Source organism: Lissotriton vulgaris, chromosome 9, assembly GCF_964263255.1.
Source record: "Lissotriton vulgaris chromosome 9, aLisVul1.2, whole genome shotgun sequence".
In the NCBI taxonomy this organism is placed as follows: domain Eukaryota; kingdom Metazoa; phylum Chordata; class Amphibia; order Caudata; family Salamandridae; genus Lissotriton; species Lissotriton vulgaris.
This window is the reverse complement of record NC_141697.1, coordinates 133,042,320-133,060,143: the sequence shown is the minus strand read 5'-3', so window position 1 is coordinate 133,060,143 and position 17,824 is coordinate 133,042,320. Positions and strand designations below refer to the sequence as shown.

Genomic DNA, 17,824 nt, shown 5'->3' with positions numbered 1-17,824 from the left:
CATCTAATCCCTTTGGGTCAGTGAGTGCATGCGGATTACAGCGCCCTCTGCACTATGCACAGTGAGTGTGCGCACAGGAGACCTGGGCTACTCGCACAGGCGTTTCCGCTCACCTGGACCATTGCGTGCAAGCACAGGAGCCTCCGTGGACCACTGAGTAAATGCACAGAAGCCACCCTCTCGGCTCTATGGACCACTGAACGCGAACACGGGAGGCCCATGCGCAGGAACCCCCTCTCACCTCTTAGGGCCGGCGAGTGCATGCACAGGGTCACCCTCTCCACTGTGCAGTCTTTCCTGCAAGTACATGCATTGACTCTCTGCACTATGGGCCAGTGAGTGCGTGCACAGGGGACCCAGGCGGCATGCACAGGAACCCCCTCTCATCTCGAAGGACAACTGAGTGAATGCACAGAAGCCCCCTCTCCCCTATGGACCAGTGAGTGCATAAACATGAGACCCAGGGTGTATGCAGAGGAACCGGTGCTCACCTCTATGAACCTCTGACTGCATGCACAGGAACCCTAGCCCCCTTTTCGCCATTGAACTCTGAGTGCACGGACAGGAGACCAGGGGTGCATGTGCGGAACCCCCTTCTCATCCCTACGGACCGCTGAGTGTATGCACAGGAGCCCCCTATCCTTATGGATCCTTTACTGCAAACAAAGGCATTAACTCTCTTTTCTATGGGCCACTGAGTGCATGCACGGGAGAACCAGGGTGCATAGAGAGGAACCCCTGTGCACCGCTGAGTGTATGCACAGGAGCCCCAGAACACAGGACCCCCTATCCACTATGGTTCCCTCTGTGCACGCACAGGCCTCACCGCCCTGCACTATGGACCAGTAAGTGCACCGGGGAGCACTTCTCGCCGACGGATCTTTGAGTGCACGCCCTGGACGCCCGAGGCCCCCCTATGGATCTCTTCCATGGAGCCCTTCAGGTCCCTCTTGCACCATGTCGGCTGCAGGTCTCCCCCGGGGCCCGTTAGCGAGGCGCTGGCCGCAGCAGAGGACGAGGAGGAGGATGCGGATGGCAGGGCCCGCCCGGGGTGCCGGGAGGGTGGGGAGCCGGGGGCTCAGCCCTTCTCCCCGCCCGGGCTCCCGGCCCTCTGGACCGCCGTGTTCGAGTACGAGGCCAGCGCGGAGGACGAGCTGACGCTGCGGCCGGGGGACGCCGTGCAGGTGCTGTCCAAGGACGCGCAGGTGTCCGGCGACGAGGGCTGGTGGACCGGCCGCATCGACGAGCGGGTGGGCATCTTCCCCAGCAACTACGTGAGCATCGGCGAGGGCCTGTCCGGCAAGATCCGGGGCCACGGGGGGCCGGAGCGGCCCTGCTACCGCACACCGGCGCTGCGGGTCAACGGTGAGGAGAAGGGACGGGGCACGGCGTGTGGGGGAGGGGAGCGGGCTGAACCCTGCCGCAGGTCAATGCTGAGCAGCGAGGGAGGGATGGAGGCTTACGACGGGGGTCTAGGCTCGGGAGAAGCAGGGTCCACGGGCGTAGCTTCAGGGTTTGGGTCTGTTTGGGGGTGTTACACCCCCCTAATAAATGTATTTTCTGGTAAATAGTTGGGTACAGTTAGTTTCAGTTGGCTATGCTGGTGTATGTCCGATTTCAGTAGCAATTTTACACACACAGACAAAAAGCACACACCTCTCTGTTTTGAAAGTATTCAAAAATTTTGATTTTACAAAATATTTTCTCTCACTTCGTACCCATACCGATTCATATTCGTCTCCCCTTCCACTGCCCCTTTAGCCAATTTCATGCACCCTGTTTGTCGTATAATGTATTTTACATTATAAGCCAGCGTGATTGTTGGAAAATCTGAAGGCCCCCCCTCCACCATCTTACTGACCCAGCTACGCCCAGGGCCGGACTGGCCGTTGCGGGCACCAGGCATTTCCCCGGTGGGCCGCCAGGGTTGGGGACCGGTTTTGGGCCACTGGTGGCCGGTTTTGTTACAGGGCTATTTTTGTAGCAAAGCTGTAATGTAATCGTCCGAAACCGGCCGTGGCAAACAGCTCGGCTGCACCCCCAACCCCCGGGGGGGGGGGGGGGCAGCTGAGCACTTTGCCAGAGCCAGTTTTGGTTCTCAGTCTGACCCTGGCTATGCCCCTGCAGATCAAGGGTGAGGAGCGGGAAAGCAATGATGAAAAGAGGAGGGGCAAGTTATTATGTGTCAAATGGTGCTGCAGGTATACACTACAGAAGGGGGTTGTTGGTGAAGTGGGGGCAGAGGTCATTGGTGAAGAAGTGGTGGGGCACTGTCGAGACTCAGTGGTGTGGAGGTTGTCACTCAATTCTGGGGCGGGAAATTTGCTGAGTAGAGATGGTGTTATGCATCTCTGTGGCAGGGAGTGGGTGATGCAGGCTAGTGGTAAGGAGGTGGGGTGCCGTGGGTCACTGATTTAGTGGGTCAATAGGAAACAAAGTGGGTTAAGTGGGATGAAAAAGGCAGGGGGTCTCTAAAAGAGCATGGCCAGAGAGTCTAACTAGGAAATCTTTTCAAGAGGGGTGACCTTAATAATTAAGTGCGTCACTTAAAACACGTGAAGTAGACTCCTTTGCATTTCACCATACCAATATGGGCGTGCCTTTGTGTGAGTTTTCTGTTATTGCATCCAGGCATATCACAAAGAGCAAACACATACGTATAAAACAAGCCAGACTTATTGGCTTTGTCATTCTTTGTTATTAGTATTGGATACATGAGGAATAGCAATGATATTGTGAATACTTAGAATTGAAAATGTTTCAATTATGAAAATATGAGACTGGGAAATTAATATTACTACAGTATGTGGAAGGACTAGTGGTCTTTAGTTTCCCAACTGGTCCCATTTGAAAGTCAGACTACTTTCCACTGTTAGACAATTAAACCATTTTTCTAACTACACCCTTTTAAAAAATCCTCAGTGTGCATGGCTGACTGACACATGCACTATTTCGTCTTCATCACTGTTTTTTCACTTTGTATTTCTACATGCACTTTGCATCACTCCCTTTCACAGTGCTCTCTCTCACACTCTTCTCAACTACAAATAAGTGTTTTCCCTTGGCACTGTCAATGTTTTAACACCGGAGTGAACTTCCTTCACACACCCTTTCACATAAAATGGTAAATATGATTGGCACATATGTGAACATCGTTCTGTGCACTCTGCAGAAGAAGTCAAGAATTGTGTAATCATATACCCTGAATACGTTTATGACCCAGCGACAGGCGCTGTGAGAAACCCACACTACATCTAGCCTCAACCTTTGAGTTCAAAGCCATGCCCGTCATGAACACCAACCCATAAACTGAACTCAGTACACAGAAAGCACTACATAGGAGGCAGATGGTGCAAGACAAAGTAGTACCAAAATAAACATTTGGAAAATTGACCTACTCGATACAAGATGAATTAAAACGTGAACTGTAAATAGGGACTCACTGTTTACATGGGTTAATTTAAGGGTGTTTACAGACATTGTTGAGAAATGGTTTGGGGTGTTTGTCAGTAAGGCTAATGACGTTGGTACAGGCCCAGTCGGCACTCGAATCAATGTCGTTTTTTATTCACTCCACTTATGGCACCCCACAGGACCCACTACACTTAAGGTCCTGAGTAAAGAGATGAGGGGGATGAATGCTGCAGGTGCTAGGTGATGGGGTACTTGCACGTCAGTAGTTAGGTAGTTGACGGGCAAGTCGATGGCAAAGAGATATTGATGGACAGGAAGAGGGATGCTTTTCAGTGTTATGGAGATTCAGATGGCTCACATCAACTCACTATGAACAAGATGAGTTTCAGGGGTTGCTGAAGGTCAAGTGTGAGGTGATTTCAGGGTATGGTAAATGTAAATGTACAGGAATTTATATAGCGCAAATCACTGAGCGGTTTCTAAGCGCTTGCTTAGGGAACCCGTCCTGGTATTCCCCTGTGAGATAACCCCGGCAGGGTATCCGCAAGGTGAAAGCCAGGCATCCCGCCGCGAGGGGCCGTTGTGGAGATTAAGCAAGCTATTGCCCAGAGTCGCAGAGTGTGAACCCGTGAATCGAGTAGGCACCGGAGCGAGAATTGTCGAGTCCATGGACATTTTAGACTCAAGACCACGCCGAGCCGGGAATTGAACCCTGGTCCCAGGCTGACCTCTGCTTCCAGGTCTGCCTCCTCTAACCAGTGAGCCACACTTCTCCGGGCGGGGGTCCCGATGGTGACATTAGGATGCGCCCGCCACAGTGGCGGGCCCATCCCTCATTTTTAACATTGTGGAGGGAGGTGCTGCAGGTCGATGGTGTTGTGCTGTTTGTCTGCGAGAGGGGCAATACTGGCAAATGCGGAGGAGCTGGGTGATCTACGTAAATATTTGCTGTGGGCCTCACAGGGGAAAAATTAGGTGGTTGGTAGAGGTTAATTTTAAGGGGATGACGTCTTACAGGTGAAAATAGAGATGAGGTACTGGAGGTGAACAATGAGGCGATAGAATGGCACCTGTGAAGGGTGATGTGATGCTGTGGGACAGGTTTGTGATAGGATGGTGGTGGTAATTGTGAACTGGCTGAGGTGGTATGTTAGAGATCGAGGAAGATATGCCACGGTACAGGTGAGTGGAGTTGTGTGGTACAGTTGAATGGTGAGTTGATGATGTATAAGGTGTAATGTGAAGGTGGTGGTAAAGGTGAAATGTAAAAAGATTCGGTAGTAGATTTGAAGGAATGTGAGGTGTGGGCTAGAGAAGTGTTTAAGGCGATAGACTATGATGCGGATACATGCTTAGAAGATGTGGTGGTGGAGCTGCATGTTGAGGGTATGTGGTGGTTCAGGTGAATGCCGAAGGACTGTGGTGAAAGAAGGGATCTCTGAGGAAATGTCATGGTTTGAGTGAATGCGAATGATGTAGGGTAGTACAGATGAATGTCCAGGTGAATTTCTGAGATAGTTTAGTAGTAGGGATGAATGATGAGAAGATGGAGAGGTGTGCAGGAGAGTGATGTGAGGCAGGCTGTGGATGCCCTTGAAGTCAGTGAGGGGATAAGTGTTGCATACTAGTGATGAGAAAGGCAATTGGAAATCGAGTATGTTATTCACACAAGGTGGGCAGGCAGTGAAAATGAGACTGGATAGTGACTAATGAATTGTGAGATTCGTGCCATTTAGCATTTCTTTGGCTTATTTATGTTTGGCTCAAAATACCACTTTTGGTAAGAGATGTGGATAGCCATTTTAGGTCATGTATAGGCAGCACGCATGCGCTGTCTGCAAGACATGCTGTATTCAGTAAAAGGACTTAAATCCCACCTGCTGCTTATCATAGGTTTTACTCCAGTGTTGCACTTCTTTACTGCCTCCTTACTGGTTTGCACAGCTGAACGTCACTTCCGTTCTTAGCTGAGAATCACTGGCCAAGTATAGATTAATTCCTCTTGATTAGTGCCTGTCCGTTGCGATGCAGGTGCTATTTCTTCTACACCCTCCCATTTCCCTGCCCACTTTGCCAATGAGTGCATTTGTTTAGTTGCTTTCCGACCGGAATGTAACTAACTGGTGGACCAATAGCTTTGGGTTGAGTTTGCGCTTACATAAAACAGCAGAAAAAATTGATAACAGAAATTGTACAGGTCTATGCTTTAGTTTCCCATTCGTGGCAGTTTTTAAAAGTATTAGTTTAGTTATTTGAATTATTTAATTATCGGTATCACCAGAGTGATTCTTTCAAGTTCTGTAATTAGGCACGTAGCGTTGATGCACACGTAATGGATGCGTTGCTTGCAAGTCCTCTAGTGAGAAGTTCCGCACAGTATGTTTGTGTAGCGCTAGATGCCGAGTGAGACATAGATTGTAAACATCCTACCAAGGGCGAAGGTGCAGCTAAGGACCTCTTCCCGAGTGTTTTGAGGTGAGGAGAACAAAATCTGGGAGTGGAACATTACATTTCCCCATCACATATTCATAAAGGTCATTAATGTAACACAGCTTGGATTGCTTTGGGCTTGGTAGCAGTTCGAGAGGCTGGGCTGCGTGGAACTCTGTCGAGGACGACAAACAGTTTCTTTCTTTTTTTTTCTATGACACTCCAGCTCTAGTATTCTTGTATATTGTCTATTTCTATGCGTGTGTCTCGGAGCCTGGAGTGTCTGCCAACAGGGACAATATTCAGCGAAGTGGAGGAAGTGCTGAGGGCTGAGAGCTGGCCGGTGGTGAGGCAGGCTAACATGTGACAGACTTCAGCTGCAATGCTTGGATCCCCTTATGAAATGAAAAAAGCATTTATATAGCGCATGGCTACCCGGAGGCATCCCAGCGCTAATAGCAGCAGTTGTAGGGCGTTCCACCAGTTAAGGGAATAACAAGGTCTTTAGCAGTTTACAGAAGGTCAGGGGATTAGTTTCCTTTCGTAGATGGGGTGGTAGGGAATTCCAGAGCTTGGCTGCGTTAAATGAGAATAGCCGACCCTGCTTCTGGCTTTCTTGATCCTGGGGACAGTGACAAGGTTCATAAACTCTGAGCGAAGGCTTCTGTTGGGCCGGTAGGACTGAATGGCGGTGTGGAGAATGGCGGGGTCTTTTCCAGCTAAAGACTTGTGAACAATATACAGATCTTTGAAATAAACTCTCTACCAGATGGGGAGCCACTGGAGCGATTTCATAGCAGGTTTAGCTGAGAGATGTTTAGGAGTGCCTAGTATTAGTCTTGCTGCCCAGTTTTGTATAGTCTGCAGTTTGGAAAGGGTTGCGATAGGAGCACCCAGATAAAGGGTGTTCCCCTAGTCCAACCGGGACAAGATAAGGGCATGGACCATGATTTTTCTTGCCTGGAAGGGAAGAAGGGGAAGAACTTTCCGAATCATTTCAGGGTACCATAGCACGTGGCCGCTGTCCTCCGTGCTTGTACCTTAAAGGTGAGGTCTTGGGTTACTCAGACACCCAGACTTTTTAACTGAGTCTTTGGGGTGGGGGCCGAACTGAGAGTGGTCAGCCAAATTGAGTTTAGATCAAGGGGGGAGCGATTCCCCAAGATCATTACCTCGCTTTTATTCCATTCAGTTTCAAAAAGGACTCATTCATCCAGATGGCAACTTTCGGCTCTATTAAGCCCAATCACAAGTTGCGTGTCATCTGCATAGGTGACTATGTGTATCCCAAAAGGTAATCCCCCCTCTGCTAGGGAGCATGTGTAAACGTTGAATAAGGTGGGACTCAGGGATGATGCCTGCGGTACTCCGCAACAAAGGGGCATCTGCTTAGAGGTCACCTCGTTGTCAAAGACCTGAAAGGATCTGTTACTCAGGAAAGACTGTAGCCATGACAGAGCAGTTCCGGTGACTCCCAGTTTTTTGAGTCTATGGACCAGGATATGATGGTTAACTGTGTCGAAGGCCGCGCTGAGATCCAGGAGAAGGACCTGTTGCAACTTCCTTATTCCTGTTCTCACCATGTTTTTCTTGGTGTATTTGAGTATTTCAGTCCTACTAATGCCACGGGTTGTGCTGCAAGTGTTGCGGCCCTCTCTTGCCAGCTGTTCGAGTACCCCCATCTTTGGCAAACATCCCTTGATGTAGGCACCATCAGAGAGCTTGTATACTGGTTCAGTCTGTGAAGTGCTGCTCTTTTCTGGCTTTGATTCTGCTAGCAATGCGCAGAGAACCTTCTCGAAGCCTTTGCTAGAGCCCATGCTTTCAGCGGTAGCTTGTGAGTGCCCTTGTCCTCCAATTTTTCATTTTTGAGAACTCCTCCACCATGCTATATCATATCCTTCCTCTGCCCTCCTAGACCTTCCCTCCTAGGCCTTCCTGTATTCCACACCTTTGTATGCATTCTGCTGTCCACCGCACTCAAATGCATTCTGTTGTCCTCAGCCCTTGTATGCATTTCGCTGTCCGCCACCCTCGTATGCATCGCCTACCCTCCACCCCTGTGTGCCTTCTCTTTTGGCCACGGTCCTCGTGTATTCATTGTCTGCCCCCCATCCTCTTATGTAGTCATTTTCTTTCACCACTGCTTGCAGCCCCTTTACCCTCTAACCCATGAATGCAGCTTCTATCCTCTGCTCTAGTGTTCAGCCTCTTTCCTCCACTGTTCCACCTTTAGTATGCATTCCATTTCCTCTTCCCTGACATGAAGCACCTATCCTCTTCCCTTGTATGCACCTCCCTTTCCTCTGCAAAAATCCACTGAGTACTTGTCACAAGCTGACGCACTATCCATTACTCTAACTTCATTTGCCAAGAAATTAAGCCAGAGCAATTAACTTTTAATGCAAAACAGGAGAGAGGGATAGCCACGTAGAGCCGGAATTACAAAAACTACCACTCTGTCTGTGAAATCCCAACCCAGACGGAATTGTTGCTTCTGTACTGAGCAATACTTTTCCCACTGATTAGAAAATTAATTTTATTTAATAGCCAGGAAAAGAAAAAAAAAATATATATATATATTTGTACAGCCTGAGGTATATGGCGGCATCTGTTATTTATTTGCGATTTTCAAGACAATATTGTCACCTGAGGTCACTTTACAGGGCACACGAGTCTCAATGAAAACAAGTGCATGCAGGGAATAAGAGAGGCACTCCACTATTTGTGTTATTGTCTAACACAGAAAAAAGACATTTATATACACAAGTGTCACCTGACCATCAGTGCTCACCACAAAGGTAAGCCATCAACTCAGACAATACTCTTACCATAAACTGAACCTGCTCAGTGTGGACAATTAGGACCCATGAGTAGGCAAGGCAGAATGTCATCACCATATCACTTCTTATGCTTCTTTATTGACAATCAATGGCTGTATGGTATTGCTGGAGTCAGGTTACACAGCTAACGATTCTTCCCTAGGCCATGCAGAATATCTAAGTTGCTTCTCTTAAATGTTAAGATAAAGAAAAACAGGTCATCCTTTGTTGGTAAGGCAGGCAAGGGGGTGCATTCTACACCTGGCATGCACATATGTAGTATAAATAGTGCTCATAGGTCACCACTGCAACACAGACATCATGAGTACTTTGTTTGATGTAGACCGGGTTCTACCAGTCTCACACAATGGGGCTTCAGACAGAAGCACTGATGATGTTCTACCGTACAAAAGAGTGCTCACCATTATGCTTGTTAAAGCTAGGCCTGGGCGGCAAATTCTGTTCCGCTCGCGGAATTTGCGGATTTTGGGTAATTTCACGTTCCACGGAGAACGCGAAATTGCCCAAAGTTCGGCGTTCCGCGACTTTGCGAAATGTTTTGCTTGTTCGCGTTCTCAAATGCGTATTCATGAGATATTCCCCCGAGCACGCAAACAGCGATTACGAACAGTAAAAAACCATCGCAAACAAGCAATTCCGCGTGTTCGCAGAATTTCTGCGTGTTCGCAGAGATTTTTTACCGTTTCGCAGAGATTTGCGTAACGCGATTACGCAAATTCCGCCCACCCCTAGTTAAAGCATCGCACAGTAATGAGCACCATTTTGCCAAAAATATAACGTCAAGAACTAACACCATTGCATAAGCTGATTTGTTGTCCGATTAGATCTGCACCACCCCTTAGAGGTCAGGCCTGCGTGGCCATATTTGCACCTTGCTTGTTAATTCTTTGTGCATGTTTAGATTGGCACTATCATTCAGTATTATTCAGGATCAGTAGTGTGTCTTCAGATTTTCCCCATCATGCTGTAATCATTAGTGTAGTACAAAAACAACAGTTGATGGACAGAATGCAGAACAATGTCATACATTCACCCCAGTACAGAGATCTGGGCCTAAATCCATCGTTTTTTTGCAATCCACACCACCCCAGTTCAGACATGGCCATATGCAAATCAGCCTTGACCCTGTGCCTCATGGGAACAGTCCAGCCCGAACTGCCAAGCCATGTCTTCCCTGGACCGGAATCAAGCATCCTAGGACCGGTTTCTGGCTATCAGCCGTCATTAGCCAGGATAGCTGGACTCCAGTGGTGTGGAAAGCACGGGACTCACGTCTCAGCATACCCGTCCCACTCGGGGTGACAAATGCAAAAACAACAGTTGATGGACAGAATGCAGAACAATGTCATACATTCACCCCAGTACAGAGATATGGGCCTAAATCCATCGTTTTATTGCACTCCACACCACCCCAGTTCAGACATGGCCATATGCAAATCAGCCTTGACCCTGTGCCTCACGGGAACAGCCCAGCGCTGAACTGCCAAGCCATGTCTTCCCCGGACCGGAAACAAGCATCCTATGACTGGGTTTGGGTACATAACCCTCATCAGCCAGGCTATCTTGAATCCAGTGGCCAAGTGAGCAAGGGACCCACGTCTGGGCATACCCTGCCAACTTAGGGTGAACAATGCCATCCTCAGGGCAGCCTCTGTACATATTTGAATTTGAACTGTCACTCGTTAGTAATAACGTCACTCATTAGTAGTCACTCGTGCTGATATTATAACCGCAGCCAGACCGGTGCTCACTCATACAGTCTCCGTCCGGGGTTTATACACTGACAGTGCACAGACGTCAAAGCTGAGGCAGAGTGGATAACTGAGTCATCTGCCATTGCCCTAGCCTGGAAATGATTGATGATTGTGGACGGGTATGCACATATGCACTCCCGCTGGTTTGTGATTTGCTCTGCCTAGATTGGCACTGCACCACTACCACTCTAATCCGTGAGCTGTACTTACAGCACCACCACTCCAAAACACATAAATCAAAAACACTTACATTTACAACACCAATAGCTCTAACTGTCGTGAATACGAGACCTATTGCTTTGCCAATGCTTGTTTATTTTTAGGACTGTGTTAGCCAAGGCCTTTTGAATTTACTAAGATTGTGTGTATAATATACTTGTAGGGGCTTTCAGCCTGCCTCTTCATATATTAGTCTGTTATTGTGCTATGCATGTTTTTCTTCGACCCAATATAGCATACAGCAGAGGGCAATGAGTGACAGTATTTGTATATGTATTCTATTCTTTCACGGGAAGCACGTACACACAAAGTAGTTCCCTTAAGTGCCAGGGACTATAACTGCAATGTGCGTATTTAGAGTCTAAAATAATATTTGGACTTTTAGCCTATATTGTTTTTTTTGTTAGATTGATGCAGGCCCGATCGCTTTTCCACAGTAAAGTTTTACAAAAACCACCACAAACCAAGCATTGACAAGGCCAAAAGGCTATTGGCCATGGCTAGACTTATTGGCTTTGCCGCTGGTTGTTGTGTAGGCATTGAGTATTTCCGCTTCTAGCTCCCCTTCCCTTAGACTCACGTGAAATCTCTTTAGCAGAGGCAATTGACTGGGGCAGTACGTACGATAAAGCGACAAAAACTGAGATAGCCTCAGAAGGTCAACTCAGTGGCAGGACTCTCTGACCCTTCATGCTACCTCCTCACTTATTACTCCCAGGCTGGCTCAGCTTCCCTTTAGATCAGTCACATTTTACTCAGCTGAAAGGCTCGTATATTTATACATTAACTCTGATAGATTTGGCCTGTTTAGAAAGTCTCATCTAGGAGAGTTTCTCCAGTCTGCTAGCTCTTCTCTCCAGACTGATGCTCCCACCTTAGGCGTAAATAACAGCGTTTAAAAATGTGGTTCTCTCAGGTTTCGAAACATCCTATGTGTTGTGCGAGTAGAGGCAGCCATGGTTTGTATACTGCATAATCATCCAGGCCCGCGTCACCAAAACACAGGAGACCCTGTCCAATGGAAGTCACTTATGATGTCTTGTGATACTAACCAGATGTGTCATGCCAAAGAAAGAGAAACTGGTACTTAGATTTTGGTACCACTAACCTCAAGTTGGCGCTCCATCCAAGTGCAGAAAAATCTAGACGCAGGAAGAAAGGGACCACTATTTATAGGAGTCATTGGAAGAATCAGTAGATGGGGTTTGGACCAGTGAGTTATCAAGTTATCCACTGAAGCAGACCTTTCTATGCAATCACGGGATTTGTCCCAGAAGGAGCAGGTATTCAAAGCCATCGCAATGGCAGGTTCCTGGCTCCCCAAAGTGGCATGATACTGGCTTGTTTTGTTCTTGGTGAGAGGAGTGCACACATAGGATGCTGGCACACGCTATGTCCACCATCGACTCACTTCCTGTATTATGGAAAATAGGCCAAATGGAGCCCACACTGCAAGATGGATCGGCAGCACCCCAGCAGGACTTCTTGCTGCATAACCTCAACGCAGTCCTTGGGATGTGTCTGCTTCCTCCTTTGACCCATGCCTTTGCTCGGGTTAGTCAGTTACGAAGCCGATTAGAGGTACCGGCGAGGTCCATCTAAATTCACCCCCAAGACAGTAGCTTGGTCTGGATACCCTTCTGGCCTAGCTCCTCACTGCACTTTGCCACAACAGTAAACGAACCATCTAAGGCAGACAGAGGTTTCATAGATTTTCAAAGATTCTAAAAACATTTTGACCAAATTGTGTCCACACTTCCTGTGCAGGGGACTGCCGTCCAGCTGGTTTCTGAGTTGGACTGCAGTGGCCTGCAGATACCTGTCCCGTTGGCCCAGGTATGCTTGTAGGCAGCATCATTCAGGCTGACCCCTCTGGTCTGCTACTGATGAAGACCGAGGGACCTTATTGAGCCGGTCAGCCAGTCACTAATGTGGGCATAAGACTACTTGCTCAATAAGTGAGGCCTTTTCAGTGCCTGGTTGAGAGTACAGTGGTTGTACTCTGCTTGGAGGAGAGCTTATTACCTTAGAACAAAGTGTAAATGTAAGCAGAAGACCAGCCCCTTTTCCAATAATGATGGAAATGAACTGCATAGTGTTGGAAGTGTGCACCACATAGAATCAGGCAGATCTCAAAGCTTGCAATCCCCTGCCCACTGCATCGCAAAGCTGACATGAGGACTGACATTCCAGCAACCTTGATGTGGGTAGACCAAGTACCACTATGGGAGGACCACACAAATGAAGCAGGTTTGGTGATGAAGCAAACAACAATGCGGAGGGGATGAAAAATAAAGGCCACAGGCTTCTATAGGCTGTGAGAATGACTAATTTGTATGTCTGAGTCGTATGCAATAAGCGTAGACAGCAGTGTTGAGTAATGTCAACAAGATCCAACATCAATCTGAACAGTAAAGGTAAATTCTATTCCACTGCAGAGTTTCCCAATACCATAGGTGGTTTATATTTCCCCAATGAGCCTACATTTAACTTGTTTCAGTCAAGGCACTAGAGCCAGTCTTCAGAAACCATACTTTTGGAAGTTTGTGATATACATCTGTCATTGTGCAGTATTCTGCAAAGTATGCTGGCTCCACATATCATTCTGTGGTGCTAAGTAACTGCTCCATACTGTACATCACGGCCACACATCACCATGGCAGGACATTGGCCATTGGTAAGAACATGGCAAGGTCTCCACTGCCAGGAAGTTACACTGACACCGCAAAACAATCTAGACATTAGATAATGAACAGTCTCATTTCTGTGGTTGATGGTAGTTATCCACTGAGGATGAGTTACTGGCCTTATTGTGCGCTGCTAGGACTCAGACCACTCCAGTGGTATCTGGTTTACTTCTTGTTGAGTATCACTCCCTCGCGTAGGGACTATACTAAGAACGGTTCTGGGACTTAAATGAAATTCAGTGTTTAGATTCGTAGTATGTTCATGTACTTTTTGGTTGCTTCACTTGAAATTGGTTCTTAGTAAGAAACCTACTTTATTTGTAGTGATTGTGAAACAAAATGGATGCTTCAGGGCACTTGCAGGACAGCAATAGGGTTGGAACAAATGAACAAGGCAATAACTTGCAGAGAACCTGGAGTGGAATCAATTCTAGCTTTTGCTACAGGTAAGTACCACAACTCGACAGTGACCTAAGGGCGGGTCAGTCATTTGTATGTTAATCCCTTCATCCATCTACCTGTGTCTGTCCAGAGAAATGGTCAGTGAAAGGTTTGAAGAGGAAAAATGGGGAATTGCATCAAAAAAGGCACAGCAGAGCATGATACCAGATGACCAGGAGAAGATGCAACAGAGCAAGATTTTGAATGAAAAAGATCTCCTCTGTGAGCTATAGGCGAGCTTCCTGGTTTTCTTAGTAAGAAGCAGATGTATTGCTGACTTTTTAGAGTTGATGACAGGGGTGTTATTACAAACTTTGTTCTTATCTAATTCGCAGTACTGACTTGATAAGAAATATATTTTCATATCCGCCATCATAGATGGGGTCACCTTGAAAGTGAATCACAGAACAGATATCTAAGGTGCTAGTAAAATGAAGTCATGGTCCTCCTAGTAGTAACCTTGAAATGGTTGAATGTGCCAAAGCATGTTGGCCTGATATTGAGTTGCTCCAGTGACATGTTTGATTTAAACATGCGCTGCGTGATATCACGAAAAAAGGTGTGATTTAGCTGAAGGTTAGTAACTTTCATTATTAATTAGCTCACCTAACTGGGGGCACTACACACTGGTAGTGACAGTATCAGCCAGGGACATAGTAGGAGGCAGCAACAACAGCTTAAGGTTAGAATCCTCAGGGACAGTAGTCAAAGGACTAAGACAGAGGGACAGGTTCCCTCATGGATTGTGTTTACATGTGCTTCTTGATCTCTGGTGGTGAAAGTACTAATGGTGACACTGTAGTAAACCCTATCTAGGATTACAAATAGCTTATTGGTACCTGCTCTTTTTCTTTCAAAATCATGCCATGTTGCCCCTTCTCCTGGTCACCTTCTGTGCTTTGCTCTGTTCTCATTCTTTTTTCTAATATAATCCCCCTTCCTCTCTTCTACCCTTGACTGACCCTTTCTCTGGACAGGCACATATTTATGGATGAATCGCTTAGCATTTGATTGATCGAGGGACCCTAGGGTCTCTGAGCTGGGGCTAATTATCTGTACCCAAAAATGGAAATGTATTCTATCCAATGTTATCATTGACATAGCGTCTGCATTTAGGGTGATTAACCTGGAGTATGTAAACCTACCCTCCTTGTTGATCCAGAAAGGAGAAAGAGACCTATATAATTTCAGGTCCTTATGCATGGTGGAAGAGTTGGGTCTCCAAATGTTTTTGGTACTTTCCAAAGCCAGCCTCAAAACAAAGAGGCAAAGGTAGTTAGCTCCTAAGGCTAGATAGCAACAGTGCTGATACCTTTCTTAAGCCATCTCAGCCATTTGTATCTTGAAGGAAGTAGCAAAAGACAGTGGTGGTAGGCGAAACTTAGATGTCACTTGGGGAGTATGGGAGAAATAGTACTGTCAGATCATAATTTGTGACTTGCTGTGAGTGGGCTTAAAAAGCAGAGATTTCTAAATCTGACCACGTGGAAAGTGAAGCAACATTAATGTAGGCGAAATATTATTATTTTTTATTTTTTTATTTTCAAAAAACCTTTATTTCAAAGAATATGCACAGTACAATTACACAATTCTCATCATTGCAGAAGACAAGGCGCGTAGAAACGTTACATTACAGCAAAAAAATTATTAGCTGTTTGAATGATAATAAAGACTATATCCTGAAGAGTTACCAACAGCTCAGTGGGAAAACGTCACGTGTAAGGGTGGGAGAAACAAAGGCGGGGGGCCGTGGACCAGAGGGGACCAGCTTATGGACCAGCACCGGCTGGAGCCACGGGCGGGGAGCCGGCGGGGAGCGTGGGAGAGGTCGCTGTTTTATGAGGGGTGCGGCTTGCGAGATAGGTAACTAGTGGCCCCCATATATCTAGAGGACGGGTTTTAGCCGGCAAGAGATCCCAGAACTCAGAAAGGAGGGTGTGGCATCGAGAAGCGTCCTCCAACCAGAGCGGCACCCTAGGCGCGGGCCTGCGGCCCCAACACATGGAGACCCTACGCCTAGCCAGAACAAGCAGCATTGCCGTCAATTGACGGGTTGCGTCAGGGCAGAACTTAACAAAGCCCAGGAGGCAGATCGTGGGATCTGGCTGTAATAGCGAGGAGGTGATTTTGGATATAATTGCACATACTTCCTGCCAAAATGCCACAACTTGGGGGCATATTCAGGCAAGATGGGCAAAATCGGCCGCGGGCGCCGAGCAGCGTAGGCATCTGCCACTGGCCACAAGGCCTAATCTGTGGAGGAGGGCAGGAGTGCGATATAATCTGTGTATATATTTAAAGTGTATTCGTTGCAAGCGGTAGTTGGGGGAGAGACGCTTAATCTGGGTGCAGCAGTAAAGCCAGTCTGCTTGGGATATCTCGGATGTATGATGGTACAACGCAGTACCATCACAACGCAGCTTTTACAACGCAAGTCGTTACCACAACTTGCGCTGTAGGGTGCTGGACTTAGGAATAGTATGATTTACTATTCCAACTCCAGCCTACGTACCGTAGGGAAGGTGTTGGAATAGTAAATCACACTATTCCTTAGTCTAGAGCGCCCACCAGTATAAGTCGTGATAACAACTTGCGTTCTAAAATCCGCGTTGTAATGGTACTGCGGTGTTATGATCGCGTCGTAATGGTTGTTTACCGATATCTCGATTCCCAGTTCCTCGCCCCAAGCAATACGTGCCCGATGGGTGGAGATGGAGGAAGCCGCTAGCGTATAAGCATGAATCTTAGTGACAAGTTTCTTTGGGGAGAAAGAGGCGTAAAGCATGTCAAGAGGGGCCAACGATGGTGGGGGTTGGGGAAAGGTAGGATGTATCTTTCTGCATGTCACCCGAAGCTGGTAAAATAGCAGAGAGTCCCTGGGACCAGCATTAGGAGCGAGCGAGAAAAAGGTCTCCCCATGGTTCAGATCCGAGATGGTGAGGAGGCCAAGGCGAGTAGCGTGTTTAACCATCCCCGATGACTGCAGTGAGGGGAAAGTGGGGTGGTGGGCAATAGGCATGGGGTTTGCCGAAAGCAGGTCCAAGCCAGAAGACTTACGAATGCCATCCCAGGCCCATCGCAAGGTCTCAACCGTGTCAACCTCCGTGCACAGGGGCTTTTCTGGAGCGAAGAGCTCGGTCGAGAGCGGCCAAAGGGATGCCAGGTCCGCGTCCACCGCTACGTGAGGCTGGAACGGGGTAGGGTGGAACCAAAAATGAAGAAAGCTGGCCTGCGCACTTGGAGCATAAAGCTTAAAATCCGGGGCTCCCAGACCACCACGCGTCATTGGGAGGGTGAGAATGTTGTAGCGGACCCTGGGTTGCCTCCCTGCCCAGACCAGATTGATGAGAGGCGAACGGACCCTGCAAAAGAAGTGAGCAGTGAGAGGGGTGGGTATGTTGACGAAGAGATATAAGAATTTTGGGAGCACCACTATCTTTGCCATTGCTATACGTCCGGCCAGGGATAGCGGCAGTCGGTTCCAAAGGGGGATCTTGGACTCAAACCAGTCAACAGCGTGACCGAAATTAGCCCTCCAGAGCTCATCGACGTCCCTGCTCAACCAAATACCCAAATATCTAGTAGGCTCCGAGGCCCACACAAAGGGGTAGTCAGATTCAAAAGGGACCGTGGCATCCGTTAGAGGGAATAACACTGATTTTGTTCCAGTTAACCTGGATACCGGAATAGCCACCAAAATGTATCACCTCCTGGACGAGCGGACTGAGGTTCTCCTATGGATGCCGAACATAGAGTGTGATATCGTCCGCATACATGGAGACTAATAAAGCTTGTGCCGAAAAGCCTATACCTCTCTGAGTGTGATGCTGCCGAAGGCGAGCCGCAAGGGGCTCCATAGCGACAGCAAAAAGCATGTGGGAGAGCGGGCAACCCTGCCGGGTGCCGCGCCCAACCGAAATGGGCTCAGAGATCTGACCTTTAATACGGAGGCGGGAGGTGGGAAGTGTGTATAACAGCAACACCTTACGTATAAAGATCTGACTGAAACACAAATGGGGGAGAAGGTAGAACAGGA

At 47.8% G+C, this 17,824-nt stretch overlaps 1 protein-coding gene across 1 annotated transcript in view; it reads left to right on the top strand.

Annotated features, from left to right (window-relative positions):
* The first annotated feature begins 740 nt into the window (after positions 1-740).
* The window catches only part of MAP3K9 (mitogen-activated protein kinase kinase kinase 9), a 416,748-nt gene continuing 399,664 nt past the window's right edge, over positions 741-17,824 (top strand). Inside the window, exon 1 of the mRNA XM_086936581.1 lies at positions 741-1,365. Within this exon, the coding sequence (XP_086792707.1) occupies positions 930-1,365 (436 nt within the window). The 5' untranslated portion in view covers positions 741-929. The remainder of the gene's footprint in view (positions 1,366-17,824) is intronic.